The sequence below is a fragment of the Buteo buteo genome, chromosome 2, assembly GCF_964188355.1.
Source record: "Buteo buteo chromosome 2, bButBut1.hap1.1, whole genome shotgun sequence".
NCBI classification, from domain to species: Eukaryota; Metazoa; Chordata; class Aves; order Accipitriformes; family Accipitridae; genus Buteo; species Buteo buteo.
The window spans coordinates 68,595,296-68,610,725 of NC_134172.1; the positions used below are offsets into that span (position 1 = coordinate 68,595,296).

The 15,430-nt window shown below is 58.8% G+C and overlaps 1 protein-coding gene and 2 long non-coding RNA genes across 3 annotated transcripts; all 3 read right to left on the reverse strand.

Moving 5' to 3' along the window:
- Positions 1-2,837: 2,837 nt before the first annotated feature.
- LOC142037685 (protein maestro-like) lies at positions 2,838-5,668 on the reverse strand. Its single transcript, XM_075042170.1, has 5 exons — positions 5,543-5,668; positions 4,588-4,770; positions 3,869-4,027; positions 3,528-3,650; positions 2,838-3,253 (listed from the first exon to the last, which is right to left on the reverse strand). Exons 1-5 carry the CDS (start codon positions 5,666-5,668, stop codon positions 2,900-2,902), a joined length of 945 nt encoding a protein of 314 aa, XP_074898271.1. The 3' UTR covers positions 2,838-2,899.
- Positions 5,669-5,908: 240 nt separating this feature from the next.
- Positions 5,909-7,226, reverse strand: LOC142028715 (uncharacterized). The gene is made up of 3 exons (XR_012649673.1): positions 7,126-7,226; positions 6,160-6,297; positions 5,909-6,003 (listed from the first exon to the last, which is right to left on the reverse strand). It is a non-coding gene; the product is annotated as an uncharacterized LOC142028715 (long non-coding RNA).
- A 3,866-nt stretch (positions 7,227-11,092) lies between these two features.
- Positions 11,093-12,837, reverse strand: LOC142028716 (uncharacterized). The gene is made up of 3 exons (XR_012649674.1): positions 12,738-12,837; positions 11,663-11,785; positions 11,093-11,127 (listed from the first exon to the last, which is right to left on the reverse strand). It is a non-coding gene; the product is annotated as an uncharacterized LOC142028716 (long non-coding RNA).
- Positions 12,838-15,430: the final 2,593 nt, after the last annotated feature.

Consider the following 15,430-nt stretch of genomic DNA (forward strand, 5'->3'; position numbering starts at 1 on the left):
AAGAAGAAAAGAAAGAAAGAAGGAAAGAAGGAAGGAAAGACGGAAAGAAAGAAAGAAAGAAGGAAGGAAAGAAGGAAAGAAAGAAAGAAGGAAAGAAGGAAGGAAAGAAGGAAAGAAAGAAGGAAAGAAAGAAGGAAAGAAAGAAGGAAAGAAAGAAGGAAAGAAGGAAAAAAAGAAGGAAAGAAAGTCCTGAAGTCGCCAGCCACTGCACGTTCTTCCACTGACTGTGGGGCTCTCCGTCTGAATTACGTGATCCAGGAAAACCTCGGCCATTTTCACATTTCTCGGTGGATAGCACGGTTCCCAGTGACTCCGTCAGATCATCCACGTTCCCTGAACCTCTGATGCCATGAAGTAAGGAGAAGACCGCAGCCTGGACTAGTGCCAAAAGAACCATGTTTCGGCTTTCCCCGACCAGGTCTGCGGACAGATGCCCGTGCGTGGAGGTTTGCTGTAAGACTGCTTTCATGCTCCTCAGCAAGCAGCTCGAGGGATCGCAACATGCAGTGAAAACAGATTTTGCTTGAGCCACTGTTCTTCTCTGTCTTTGGCATACGCGCTGCTTCAGCTGTCATGTCAGCTATTCATTTGTCAGCTAGTCATAAAAAAAAAAAAAAAGACGGAAGATTTTAAATTTCTCTTTGGAAGACAGTATTTTACAGTACCAGAAAATTTTACAGTACACACAGAAAAATGTACTTGGAAGAGAGAAATGGCCCTTAGCTCAACCCATGTACTCCTGCCAGGCAACTGGGGACACCCAGCATCCTGGCGCTAAGCGTGGAGAGATGATAGGTAATGGGAATCATATTTGCCTTCTGATGCAGCTGTATAATACCATCCCTCCGTTCTTTTTCTGTTGTCATTTCACTATATTGTGATTTCAGTATATTAAGTTGTGGTGAGTTGACCCTGGCCAGATGCCAGGTGCCCACCAAAGCCATTCTATCACTCCCCCTCCTCAAGTGGACAGGGGAGAGAAAATATAACAAAGAGCTTGTGGGTCGTGATAAGGACAGGAGAGATCACTCACCAATTACTGTCAGGGGCAAAACAGACTCAGTTTGGGGAAAATTAACTCAATTTATTACAAATCAACCAGAGTAGGGTAATGAGAAATAAAACCAAATCTCAGAACACCTTCCCTCCACCCCTCCCTTCTTCCCGGGCACAACTTCACTCCCGGATTCTCTGCCAAACCCCCCCAGCGGCACAGGGGGATGGGGAATGGGGTTTACGGTCATCACACGTTATTTTCTGCCGCTTCATCCTCCTCAGGGAGAGGGCTCATCACACTCTTCCCCTGCTCCAACGTGGGGTCCCACCCACGGGAGACAGTCCTCCACGAACTTCTCCAACGTGGGTCCTTCCCACGGGCTACAGTCCTGCACAAACTGCTCCAGCGTGGGTCCTTTCCACAGCGTGCAGTCCTTCAGGAGCACACTGCTCCCGCGTGGGTCCCCCACGGGCTCACAAGTCCTGCCAGAAAACCTGCTCCGTGGGCTCCTCTCTCCACAGATCCGCAGGTCCTGCCAGGAGCCTGCTCCAGCGCGGGGTTCCCACGGGGTCACAGCCTCCTTCGGGAACCCCCCTGCTCCGGCGTGGGGTCCTCCCCGGGCTGCAGGTGGAGATCTGCTCCACCGTGGACCTCCATGGGCTGCGGGGGGACAGCCTGCCTCACCACGGTCTTCCCCACGGGCTGCAGGGGAATCTCTGCTCCGGCACCTGGAGCATCTCCTCCCCCTCCTTCTGCACTGACCTTGGTGTCCGCAGGGTTGTTTCTCTTACATGTTCTCACTCCTCTCTCCGGCTGCCGTTTTCCATCTGTCCCAACGTTTTTTTTCCTTCTTAAAAATGTTATCACAGAGGCGTTACCACTATCGCTGATGGGCTTGGCCTTGGCCGGCAGCGGGTCCGTCTTAGAGCCGGCTGGTATGGGCTCTCTCTCGAACACAGGGGAAGCTTCCAGCAGCTTCTTCCAGAAGCCACCCCTGTAACCCCCCCCCCACTACCAAAACCTTGCCACACAAAGCCAATACAGCAGGCATGAGAACTGTTTTCGGTGGCCCTCTGCAGCCTCTTATTGGACTCAGTCTTTGTCACCTCGTCAGCCAGGGCGTTAATGGGAGATGGTGTCAAAATGCTAACTAAACCCAAAGTAAACAACATCCTTTGGTCTCCCCTGTTCCCAGCATGTTCTGCTCCATCCTCTTCCAAAGGACCAAAGCAAGGCCGACCAGCCTGTGCTGCCTCCGATCTCCTTTCTGGCCCTTCCCCAAGACAGGAGCCACATTTGCTTTCTCCCAGTCCTCGGGAACCTTTCCCCATTGCTGCAACACTTCCGAGATCATTGAGAGCAGCCTCATGGTCCCGTCAGCCAGCTCCCTCAGCACCCGTGGGTGGATGCCCTCAGGCCTTGGCATGGCCCCATCCCGGCCCCCCCGTCTCTAGGAAAGAAAGATCAACTCTCCATCGGTGTGACCGTGAAAGCAAATTTATTGCCACCAGAACCCCGTGCCCATCGTGGTCCGCAGTCGCAGAAGATGCTGTCTGCCCCCGGCCGCAGGCGATGATGGAAAGCTGCAGTGACACAGGAGGGGTGATGAGGAGCTGGCCTTGCTGCGTGCTCCCCTTCTGCTCCAAGCCAGGCTTTTGGCTGCCAAGCCTCTGACCTCCTCCCTGACCTGCAGAGCCAGAGCTCAGCTCCGCTCCAACCTACCTGAGGAGAGGAGCCTCATTCCTGCTGCTGCTGCCAAGAGCCGCCAAAGCCTCTTGTTTTTTCCAGGATGTCTCCTAAGGCAAAGAGGCAAAGGTCAGAGCGTTGCCCTCCAGCCCTGTCTCGCGGCCCTCCCCTACGCCTGGGACATGCTCGGGGAGCTGGAGGGGAAGGCTGGAAAGATCAGAACTTTACAGTCGGGACGTAGCAGCAGGCAGAGCCGAGCATCGCTTCGTGCGGGGCCCGGCCACCCCACCGGCGCCGGCTCTGCACGCTGTCGCCTTCTCCTCCGCTCGCGCCGAGCCCTGAGCGAACCCTTCTGCGGCTGCCCTGCCAAGGCTGGCCCCGGTCTCCCTGGGCGGACGGGGAAAGCGCAGTCCCCTGCGGCTGTCTCTGCGGGGAGCGCAGCTTCGGGCTCCAGCCCTGACTCTCACCTAGGACTGCGCTGGCGGCAGAGTGCAGCGCTCGGCCGTTCTCCAGGCGGCGGCTCCTGGCGATGCCGTGGAGCCTCTCCAACATAGCAGGGGCATCTCTGACCTTGGGGGAAGCAAAGCGGCACGATTTCTTCGCTGGCCAAAAAGGTCGCTCCGCTGACCCACGGCCGGTCGAGCTGGCTCGGCCACGAGGGGAAGGAGAAAGAGCGAGCAGGTAGCCAGGAGGGCAGGCCGTGTCTCAGCACCAGCTGCCCGGCTCCCATCCTGCCCGGCTCCCATCCTGCCCACCCTTGGCGTGTCGCCTCACGCTCCCTTCTCGGTTCGGGGGAACAGCCCTGCGGCTGCGACGTCTCCCCCCCGGGACACAGCTCACTCACCAGGCAATGGCCAACCTCGTCCTGCAGCTGGGCTGCGCTCAGCCCGATGGAGGTGACGACGGTCTCCTGCACCTGCGCCGGCACCAGGAACGGAGCGCAGAGGTAGAGGGTGGTCCTGCACACCTGAAAAAAGAGAGTCGTGCCACGTTGTTCCTCCCCCGCTGGAGTGGCCGGGGTCCTTCCCAGGAAGCTCATCCAGCCGAGCGCTGCTGAGCTCTCCCTAGCAGAGGGGGCTGCCCCAGGCGCAGTCTCCAGGCGGGGAGGGCACTGCCTGCAGCAGTTCGCCAGGCAGCTTTCTGTGGCTTTCGACAGTTTTGCAAAGAAGAGCTGGCGGCTCTTACATTGGAAACTTCAGGGACGGGATCCCGGAGGTGCAAGAGAAGGCTGACCCAGGTTTCCCCCACTTCTCTGGTGAAGAAGGATCTTCTCCCGGAGGCGGAGGCGGCGGCGGCCAGGGCAGCGTAGAGGCTGAAGGCTGAGAAGCGAAGGACATCTGGCTCCTGCAATTCACAGACCCCATCTGTCAGCTGGGTAACGAGGGCACCTCCTACCACATCAACAATCGCGCGCTGCCCGTGGCGGATGGCAGCCCAAGAAATAGCTGTTGTCCGCGCATTCCCACCCTCAAGAAGCCAGTATGTAAAGAACCGAAACAAGAATCACTGATCACTAAGTCAGTGCGCTTGAATACAGTTCTTTGGAAAACTATGTTTCGGGACCCAGGTTTGGAAAGAAGGTTGCCTCATCCAGACTCCTTCCCTGCCACGTAGGTCGTGAGTCCGAGTGTGACTCCCAATCTACGGGGAGTCTCAGGGCACCCGAGCATCCTTTCTGGCAGGGGAGCTGTCTAAAGCCCGAGAAACCACAGGGGCACGTGAGAGACCCTGTTGTCCTGGGGGAAACACGGGCACTTCACAGCACAACCCACCCTACCCGCGCAACACTGGGGAAAAAGGCTCGAAGCAGACATTCCGCCAGCAGAGACCCTCCCCGCAGCATGGGGAGGTCCCAGCCCACCCCACTACCTCTCAGACAAGCAGGAGAAAGTTATTTCACTCACCGCCTCAAAGAACATCTTGGTGGACCTGGCAATATCTTTGAAGGCAGACCCCAAGCCCTCTGCCTTCAGCTTCCTCACCGCCTCCGCCAGCGCCAGCATGCTCTCGGCAGCCACCACAGGACACGTGGTGTTCTCCAGGCCCCTCTGCAGCACCTCCAGGATGGCCGCCTTGTGCTTCTGCACCTGCAAAGCCAAAGACACCCACAGGCTTCTCGCTAGTCCTGACCCGAATGGCTTCTCTTTACCATGGCTGATGTTTTGCACCAGGAGGTGCTGTCCCGTCATGAGCCCCTCACAAAGGCACTCAGACTCTGTGAAATACCTCTCAACATCGATATTTATCAGAGCTAGCGCTAGAAAGAAAGACTAATATAGATAGTCCCTTCAGATGCTAGGAACCCTGCAAAACAGCACCGAATGCCCCTCCAATCCCGACGCAGGGTGCTGTGCAGACACCGCCTATGGGAAGGGTAAGGCCATTTTGGCCATTTGAGCTGTTACAGGATTTTCCTACGAGGCCATGCAGGCGGCATAGTCGCTGGTACATGGGGGAGCTGCCCGCAGGCTCCTCGGTCGCAGCGAGCTTGCTAAGCTCCTCCTGAGGCCAAGGGATGGGATGTGCACAGAGCAGCACAGGCTTGGGTCTCCTCAGGTCAACTGTTAGGTGGCTCTCTAAACTCCTTGGCGGGCAATGGGCTTTGGTCAGGATCCCTTCAGCAGCCAAGGGCTGCAGTGGCTAGAAACCCGCTCAGAGGCCATCTCAGCCCAGGAAGCCTTGTTGGGCACCAGGTTTCCCCCTTGCCACCCTGTTGACATCAGGCGAAGGAGTGTGGTCTCAGGAAAGAGCCCCGTTTGCCTTTACTAGCCTGCCCAAGCTGCCGAAGCCCCTTGCCGCTCTTCACCAGGCTCTTGCCGGTGAGGGGCTGCAGTCAGAAAGGGCAAAAGTTGGTCTCACCTCCTTGGGTGCTCCCCTGACGGCGTTGCCCAGGCCTCTCACTGCCATCTGCCGCACGGCGCCGATTCCGTGCTGGGATTTCTCCAGCAAGACACCTAGGACCCTTTCCAGGGACGACTTCTCCATGACTGCCGGATCCTCCATCAGCTGCAATAAAGCAATATGCCCGTGAGTGCCACCTAAGTCGAGGCACTCCACGCGAACGGGCTTCGTAGAAACGAGGATCCGTTGGATCCCTTGGATGGTGACGCTCTCTTCTGGCACCTTCTTCCTTCAGAAAGAGGCGTCCCAAGCAGCAGTTTTCTGAGAGAAGCCCTCTGCACCCTTCCTTCCCCTCCTGTTGCCTCACCTCAGCAAAGAAAGCTGTCGCTGTGAGCTGCAGGTTTTCCGAGGGGGAGTTCAGCCACTGGGAGAGGGCCCATATCACACCCCTTGTGACCAGCTGGTTGCGAAGCAGGACACTGCACACAGAGAAGGCAACTCACGGTCACGCGGCAAGGACGCCGGCCACGACCCCAAACTTCCCCAGCTCCCTGCACACATGGGAATGGCCCTGGCAGCCATTTCCCCGGGCACAGACACCCACAAGAAGGTGAGACGCAAGAAGAGGACCTCACCTCGTCAGGAGACACACGCCATCAGCGTGAGCCTGTGGGTTTCTGAGGAATACCCACGCTCCCTGCCTCCATAGCAGCAGCAGCCATCTCTTCTCCATGCATCTGCTCAGCACCAGCTCTAGAGCCTCACAGTAAGGGCTGGGAAAAAGCAAGCCCAAAGACATCTCAGGTTGCAGCACGTCCAGGGAAGATTTGTCTGTAGCAGAGCTAAAAGGCTCCGCTGCCTCGGCAGGTGTTGGTTCACTCATCCCAAACTCCACGCCCATGAAAATGGACATTTTCATCCTTTGCCATGCCTCAGGCCACTGACAGCAGGAGGAAACCCAGGGTCCCCGTGCTCCCTCGATGCCAGATGCCCAAGGTGCTCCCTAAGGGCTCTTCTTACCAGCATTCTATGAGACAGCCCCAGTTTCCCCCAACCCTGGAGGACCAGGAGCAGGGGCAGAGCCTGCCTGGCGCTACGAGGACGCGACACAACGGCTCCGTCCGCCTATAAATTTTAAAGGCAGGAACACCACTGCTGCAGCCAAGCCCTGCGGCCACACGCTGCCAGGCCACAGATTACACGAGCTAAGTCTCCACCATGCCAAACCACAGACGGCCATGGCCAGAGCTGGGCCACAGCCCCCGGGCCGGGAAGGGTCTTCTCCCCCATCCGCAGGCTGCTCGGCCCGACCATTCCCACGCAGGGTCTCTCCCCAGTCCGCGGAGGGAGAAGAAGGACGCCCTGCCACCGGGGTTGCACACCAGGCAGGACGAGAGCAACCGGCGATGCCAACCCCGTGACTCCTTCCTCTCTGGGAACGGACATTTCTCCAGGAAAGAAGAGAAGTCGAGCCAGCCCTGGCAACCTGCTGCCACGCGTAGGAAACAGGGCAGGCCCAAGCGCTCCCTCAGCGCCACAAATGAACACAGCTGGCTGGGGAAGTAAAGCTCCCCAACTTCCCTGCCCCTCCTGCTCCTTACCTGCGCAGCTTGTCTTCCCTCCTTGATGCGCTGAAGAAGAGCCCTCTCTGGTATCTGAGAGGGGCAGGCAGCATCACCTCACCCAGCGCCTTGCTGATCTCACCCAGGAGGCCAGGAAGCAGACGGGGAAGCAGGCACTGGACCCTTTCCTTGGCTGGCAGCACAAACACCACCTCGGAGATGGCACAGGGGAGCTGCAGGGAAATTCGGCCAAGAAACACCCATTAAACAAGGGCTTTGCCCACCAGTGCACTCCCGCTGCCTCCCTTGGGGAGCTTTTGCTGCCTGCAGGTCTCATGCCAGGGACAGCCTTGCGGTCCAGGACCAGAAAAATGTGTCCCGGCCCCTCACAGCCCCAATGCTGAGATGCCCCAGCACGTTACCCCTGTGCAGTCTCCCCAGGCATTTGCTTGAAAGCAGACACAAAGCTGCAGGAACGCCTCTGCCATCGAGCGTACCATGAGGGGCTCCAGAGCAGCCTGGCTGTGGTCCGGTTCGTGAGCGGAGGAGTGGGGCCCAGGGCTGTTCTCTCCCGCTGCCTCCAACTTCTGTGTTAAGTACTTCAGGACCTGAACCCCAAGGCTGCTTCTCCCCAGGATCCTCCACAGCTCCATCGTGTCCCTGCAGGGCAAGAGACATTCACCCTTGAGCTCATGCCCTTGGTACCTGCGGTGCCCTCACCAGAGCCCAGACTCTCTCCTTGTCAGCAGTGGGGCTTATGATGCCTGGTTTTTTCCGGAGATGGGAGCACATGGCCTTGCAATGCTCAGACCTTTTGGGAGACGAGCGACTTTTTGTTCTTCTTTGGATTCCTCTTAACACAGGCAAGCCACGTTTAATCACAGAGGGGCAAGATGGGAGTGCACGGACCTGTCCATGGGCAGACGTTTCTGGAGGAGGCTCTCGACCACAGGCTCATGGTGAAAGCAGGCCAGGAGATACACTGCGTGGAGCAGGAGGCGCCTGTGGGTGTCCTTTTTCACGGTCTGCATGCGGCTGTAGAGGACGTGCAGGACTTCTGGCACCTGAAAGGAAGAAGACGAGAAAGAATGCCACAACGCGTCCTTTCCCCGTACTTCTACAGAACGCAAGCACGGTCAATTAGTTCACGAGCAATGCCTGCTCCCTTGACACGCTGTCAGGATCTAGTCCTAAACTTCCTAAACTTCACCGTGCCGCTCTGCCCAAGCCCTGGCTCACAGGTCGGGGCGAGCGTGCCCTTGGCACGCAAACACGCACGTGCCCTCGGTTGCTGCACTTGCCTGGGCCCAGCGGTGCCAGGGGCTGAGCACTTTGCGTACACCCAAGAGATGGAGAAGTTTCTCACCGAACAGCCTGGGTAACCCTGACCGCCCAGCGGGCTGTGGCAATGCAAGATCAAAACCAAAACCACGCTCCAAGCCCATGAAGAAGCCTCACAGTGAAAGGACAGGAACGGGAAGGTCGGTGCATCCCAGGGGTAACTGTCTCACGGCAAGGACCTGCTCCAGCAGGAGACTTTGGACTGCCCGTGCCCATGCCCCCCCGCTCCACAGAGCAGAATGTGGCAGGAGGTGCTAACACGCAGCTCGGACCGGTGATACCCTTCGTCTCGGCACACAGGCTGCGTTTCTTTAGCTTGCGTCAACTGTGCGAGGTGTAGCGCAACAGCCCACAGAGAAAAGTCAAAGCCGAGCCGCAAAAAATGTCCCTCTTACCTCCTGATATATTCGCTGTCCACATTTTTCCAGAAAGGTTATCATCCACATCTCAGCGGCCCATGCACACTCCTCTCTGGTACACGTCAGGCCTTCCGTGATGGTGCTCATGAAGTCTGCGGCCTCTGGTGGGGGGAAATACTTGCAGACAGTCTGGAGTGAAATCAGAAAGAGGAGAGACCCGGTCACAACTCTGCATCTCTGCAGAACGGGAAGGAGCCTTGAAGGGACTCTTAAGTTCAGCGGGTCGCCTGTCATGGAAGGGGCAATCACAGTACACTCCTGCCATTTCTGTTTTATGGAGCCAAGAGATTTAGAAGTGCCTCCCCTCACGTTTGCTTATCTGCAAAGCTCGTCTTCCGACAACAGCACTCTCTCGTACACACAAACACGCCGTGGTATCCGCTCCTTTGACAGCGTGCCTAAAGGCCAGGCACGTCTCGGAGCCTCCTGCCACTTGCCAACAACGGAGGTGCTGGCATGACAGCTCCCTCTGGAAATGGCGTGGGAGCCTGGAGGGAGCAGGGGGATGTGCAGGAGCCCAGTCGCCAAGCCCCGTACCGGGGCCGGTTACCTTTGCTATTTCGTAAGAGGTCTCCAGCAGAGGCACGTCGTCGGTGGTGTCCAGCCCTTTACGCAGGCACGCAATGTCACCCGCCTCGGGTGCCACCTTCCTGGTCTTGGCTGGGAGAAGCACCAGGTAAAAAGGAGAGTCACATTTACAGGAACCCAACCATCAGCCCCAGCTATCGAAAAAGCAGGACCCGGGGTTGGGGCAGCAAGGGCCAGGAATTCGGCGCAGCGGGATGTGACGGGGATGGCTCTGGGAGGGAGGAAACGTCCTCAGCACAGAGGGATGCTGCTCCCTGAAGCGCAGGCAAGAACTCACTTCTAACCAGTTTCTTTGCGGGGACAGTGATTTTGTACGGCCACAGAACACCCCGTCTACAACCTTCCTCCCTTGCGGAGAGCATTTCTTGGCTGGCTGGAGAGGGGTTTAACCAGAACCCCCTCCCCAACCTCACGCTCTGGGCCAGCAGCTGAAGTCCCTGCTCCAAAACTCTGGGCAGCTAACTGATTTCCCCTCTGGTCCTGGGCAGATTTTCCTGACCAAGCCTGGCAAGCCCCCTCTGTCCTCACCTTGCATTTGCAGAAGGTGACCCAGGCAGACCCCTGCCCAGCGGCGGGACGTGGCCAGGGATTCGGTAGTCAGAGGTCCCAGCAGCCCCACCAAGAAGCCAAACTGCTTGCAAGCGCATCCTCTCTGCGGGGGCAAGAGGCGGCAAAAGGGTCGCAGGGAGACCCGGTGCCCGCTCACCTCTCCCGGCCATGCTGCCCGGAGCAGGGATCGGGCAGAGGAGAGGGCAGGGGTGCTGCCCTGCCACTCCGCAAGACCTGAAACCCAGCGCCCAGCCAAGCAGGGCTCTCTTCTGGGAGAGGCATGGGGCACACAGGAGCTCCCTACTCACCGTGACCTCGAATCGCTCCTCGCAGTCACCCAGCAGCTGGGCGCAGACCTGCAAGGCCCTCTCCCGCTCCCACGCTTTGGCCGAGGTGAGCCAGCACTGCAGGACCTGGCGCAGGGGGTTATCCTGTCTCATGACGAGCATCTTTCTCTCCCCGACATCCCTCCGTCTCCCTCCTCTGGACCCTTCCTCGACAGCCTGCCCTGCGGCTCGGCACGGCCCCCAGACCCACCGAGCACTGGCAGTGCTGCCTTCGCAGCCCCGCTCTCTAAGCCCCCCCAAATCTCCGCCCCAGCTTCGGAGCGACTCTTTCCCCATCACCCCATGGCTGCTCACATGGACCACATCCTTGAAGAAGGTAGAGGTCACCTCCGCCTCGAGAAGGACTGCTAAAATCCGGCCCAGACCTTCCAAGCACAGCGTGTGCAGGGTCTGAAAGCAAGACAAGGAGGACTGAGGTTTGGCACCACGGGGGGCTGCCAGGGCACGCTGAGGGGGGATCCTGGCCAAGAGGTGGGCAGCGCCAGGATGGCGGGTACCTGTATGTTCCCAGTTTGCCTCGCTATCTTCCCTCTCCCTTCCATCTCCTCCTTGGAAGGAAAGGACAAGATGGTGTGGCAGCACTCAGCCAGCAGGCTGCAACTTTTCTTCCTGCTCAAAGATGGCTTCAGCCTCCTGGCCAGAGAAAAAAAAGGAAGAGAAAAACAACAGGTCACAGGGCTCCGGGTGGGGAAACAGAGTGAGTCCGAGGGTCCGGGCCGTGGACCTTACCTCAACTGCACCAGACCGAGAAACACTTGGGCCGCCGTGGAGTCCCAGGGCTCCTCCATTGTCTCTTCCTGCAAGTTCAAGAGACACACACAAAGTGGGCGGTGGGGACAGGCTTTTTGCGGGGGACAGGCTCTGCTGCCAGACCTGCGTAGAAACGCTTGCACGCTTCTACTGGCGGGGCTGGTCGTGTTTTGTGGGGCCAGAGCAGACAGGCAGCACATGTATATCCCACGCTGAGCGGCCGCGGGCGTTGGCGCTGAGCAGCTCCTTGAGGAAATCCAGAACTGCCCTCATCACCTGCCGTGGCTTCCCACCCGTGAGACCTCTCCCCGTGTCTGACAGGGCTGGACATGGCCCTGGGCACCAGGGCAGAGCTCCTCAGGCACACCAGAGCCCCAGGGAGATGGCAGAGCATCCCTTCCACAGGAGAGAAGCCCCAGTGCCTCTTGGCTCCCTCCTGGGTTGCTCTTCTCTTGCCTGAAAGAAGCCTCAGGGCTCCTCTGCTCTCCCTGTTCCTTCAGTAAAGGCTCCCTAGCTCCTCTGGCACCCAGCAGCTCCCCGACACCTTGCGGTACTTGCACAGACCCCACGGCCATGCCTGACCTTGGTCGCCCAGAAAGTGTCTTGGTACAGGAGGAGCTGATCCCAGGCGTATTCCCGGTGCTGCTCCTCGCGCAGGAGGACGCCAATCATGGCAGCCACCGCCCTGAGGGCAGCTTGCTTGTCCTGGAGAGGGAAGGGAGGGCTGAAGATCTGCCGAGCGCTCAGCAACCCCTGCCCACGAGTCCTACCCCTCCCAGAGAGAAGGGCTCACTCCGGAGGACGAAAAGCAATTCCCCGTGCTGGCACCCAACGCCCCGCTGCTAAAAGGTCCCAGGATTTGGCTGCTTCTTGTCAGCCAAATACTACCAGCCCTGGGCATGGTACTGGCAGACTCCTGGCCTGGGGGGGGGCTTTCTCAGTCCCTGGGCTGGAAAGGCAGCTGCCCTCACCTCTTCCTCCTCGCAGCCCAGCCAGTTTTGCACCACGTAGCAATAGAGGGGGTAAACGTGTTTGCAGAGCTGCGCTTCCCCGACGCGAGGGAAGGGGCATTTGTCCCAGGAGCAGAAGTAAGTCTTCACCCCTTCCGACCATTGCTCCAGAACTGCACCAAAAGAAGGGAAAAAGGGGCACGTGGGCGCCTGCGGCGGGAAGGGTACCTCGCACTCTCACCCAAGCCTGCTTTCAGCACAGCCCCCAGCTTGCCAGCTTTTGGCTTGAGGCCACATCTGGATTCAGGGGCGCAAACCCTGCGCTCGAGGTGTCTGCACTCTTTCTCTTCTCCTCCCCACCACAGCTTCTCCTCCTCACGTGCCTGTTCCCCTCCAGCCTATACCCGCTGCATCCCTCGCCCTCCCCTGCCCAAATATTTGCCCTTCAGCACAGGCACGTGAAGCCGGTCGAAAGGCTCAGGACCAGGCAGCCCAAAGGCACCCCTGAGTTCCTCTGTGCAGGTACCCAGCGTCTCCACGTCCTGCCCACCAGAAACCTCTGACGCTTCACCCGCCGTTCCTACACGCTCACGGCGGTTTGGCATTGCCGAAATAGCGAGGTCGGGCTCGGACGCGCCGAGATCGGAGCGAGCCAGCCCGTACCCTTCCCCTGCCTTCAGGGCCACGGCTGATGGTCCGACACTCACCACCGCAGACGGCACGCCGGACCGGTCCGCTCCCCACTCGGCTCAGGACGGCGCGGAGGGCGAGCAGCGTCATTCCGGCAAAAGGGATGCATCGCAGGGCTGCAGAGAGGGCAGGGCAGAGGGCTAGAGCGTGGACGCAGTCAGCCGGAGCCGTGGGGGGGCCTGGGGTCCAGCCCTCAACGGCACTGCCCAGCAGGAGGGCCAGGAGTGTTGGGATGGGGGGGACGTGCTGCAGGGCCAGGGGGACATGAGTGATATCTGAGGGATGGGGGAGGCCCCCGACAATGGGGAGGGCTCCTGCTTTCCTGAGAGGGAGCAGGGAAGGGCTTTGGCGGGCATGGGGAGGATGGTGTGGGGCAGAGCCCCTGAAGGTTTGGTCCCTGACACGTTCCTGCCCTCAGAGCACCACGATTGAGGCTGTGAGGCAGAGCTCCCGCTCAGCCCCAGCCCTGGCAATGGAGCCTGGCAAGGAGGCACCGCAAGCCCATAGCCCTCCGGTTCGGGACACAGCATCTGGGGGGGGAAGGATCCCTCTCCCGGTTATCACGGACCATCACTCAAAGCAGGAGGCCAGGGTTCCATACCATAGCTGCTGGCCAGTTTGCCCAGGGTGACAAAGAGGAATTCCTCGGAGGTTCCCCCCACGGCTTTCAGGTGTCCCTGCAGCTCGGACATCACGAAATGGAAGTGGGAGCCAGCCAGCGCCACCAGGATGTCACTAGCGGCTGTCCTCACGTCATCGCTCACACCCTAAAAAAGCACCATAGGTGAAACGCTCCGCGGGAAAAAGGCTGAGGCGCTCGGACGGGGATAAACCGGCCAGCAATGACCTCAGGGCTAGCCGAGAGACAGTCCCGTCTCCCCAGCAAGACCCCACGGGGACCTCTGCGCCCCAGGCCAGGCATCTGCCGCTTTTTGTGCCCCGGGGAAGGCGAGCAGGGCGGGCAACAGAGACTTGAACCCAACTCTCCCCAGGCAGACCACGTCCGCCCCTCTCCGGCGCTCTCGACAGGCCCTCACCAAGTGCCCCACAAGAACGAGTCCCCAGAGCCTCTCCCTAAGCCAAGACTTGCCAGCAGCTGGAATTGGGAGCCTGTGTGTCCCAGCTCCATCCTCCAAGCACGGCTCATCAGTCGCCTCGCACAGAGGGGCTCGCTGGCTCTACACGCACCCCAGCGCGGAACTGGATACGGTCTCTCCTCTACGGGGAGGGCTCCCCAGGAGAAGGAGCTCTCACAGGGGCATTGGGGAACCTCCGTCTTCAAAGAGAACAAGCTCACCTGGGCGGCTCTTACGTCGCCAGACGCTTCAGCTATCAGGCGGTTCAAGAGACCGCTCGGCAAACGGCCGTCACCTCCCTGCAAGGCGCTCTCCAGCTGGCGGTAATTCTGCACTCGGTCACCCTGAGGACAGACCACGGAAGGGAGAAATTAAGACTTACTTTGCCCTCGTTCCCGGGGAGCTGCGAGCTGCCAGCCCTTGCTCTCCGGAGAGCCTGCGAACGGCACCATGGCCTCGTGCCCCCAGCTCGTGTCTGCGACAGAAAGGAGCGGAGGGAGCAGCTGCCCTGCAGACGGTGTCCGAGCACCAGCCACCCAACCCGAGGTCATACCGACGCCAGGCCAGGTCCTCCCCAAACCCACCACTCCTATGGACACAGCCCAGCGCCAGAGGGAACGTTCGCACGCGGGACGTGCGGCACTTGCCCTCTCCTGGGCAGGGAAGGCAGGGCTCGGGGGGGGAAGCCCTCAAGCCTCTGGCAGCACAGTGGGATGCCCCCGTCTCACCTCGTTGTCCTGTAGACGCTCCAACAGAGAAGTCGCAACGGCAGCAACGGTGGGGCCAGCCGCAGGGACGGAACCCATCGCCCTGCTTCTGCCCCCGGGATGCATAGGTCTTGACGGGGGACCTACACACGGGCAGCAACCTGGAAGGGAAGACGCCCGCTGTGAAAAACAACCCAGCTTCTTTTATAGTCTAGCATTAGTTACATATTCATACTAGGCGTGTCCTTCCAAAAGACTCTCCACCTCCTGGTTGTGCAGGTGCTGTAGTTATGCTAGAAACTTCTCGAACTCTCCCCATTGGCTGAGGGGTCTTCCATGCAATGTATCTCCGACCAATCTCCGCACTGCTCAGGCATGACAGCAGACATCCTGTGCCATAGCCGACACCCTGCACAACACCAGCTGTGGTCACCAGAACCCAAACAAGCTCACAACAGAGACTCCCCTTCTAACAAATGCATATCACAATTGCTTACACACTGCCATTTCAACACACCTTCTATTTATACATACCCTCTATTTACACATACTAAAGATCACCCCGTTCATAACCTCGCTTAATACTATGATAAATGCCTCAGTTCTGCCCTAGGATCTCTTGTTTAACACTGTGCAGTTCACAACAAAACTGGTTTTGGGCTGGCAAAAAAAAAAAAAGAACTATATACATATCATCTGTCTCCTCCCGGCCTGCGGTTATAGGAGGACCGACAAAAAGGTTAAAGATTACATATACAGTGAGGGTCACATTCTATTATGCGGCCCGAGCATTGTTTGTATTGACATGAATCAGATGAACACATTTCACAGTATAGAAGCATAGAATCATTTAGGCTGGAAAAGGCCTTCAAGATCACCGAGTCCAACCATCAACCATGCCCCCTAAACCATGTCCTGAAGTACCCT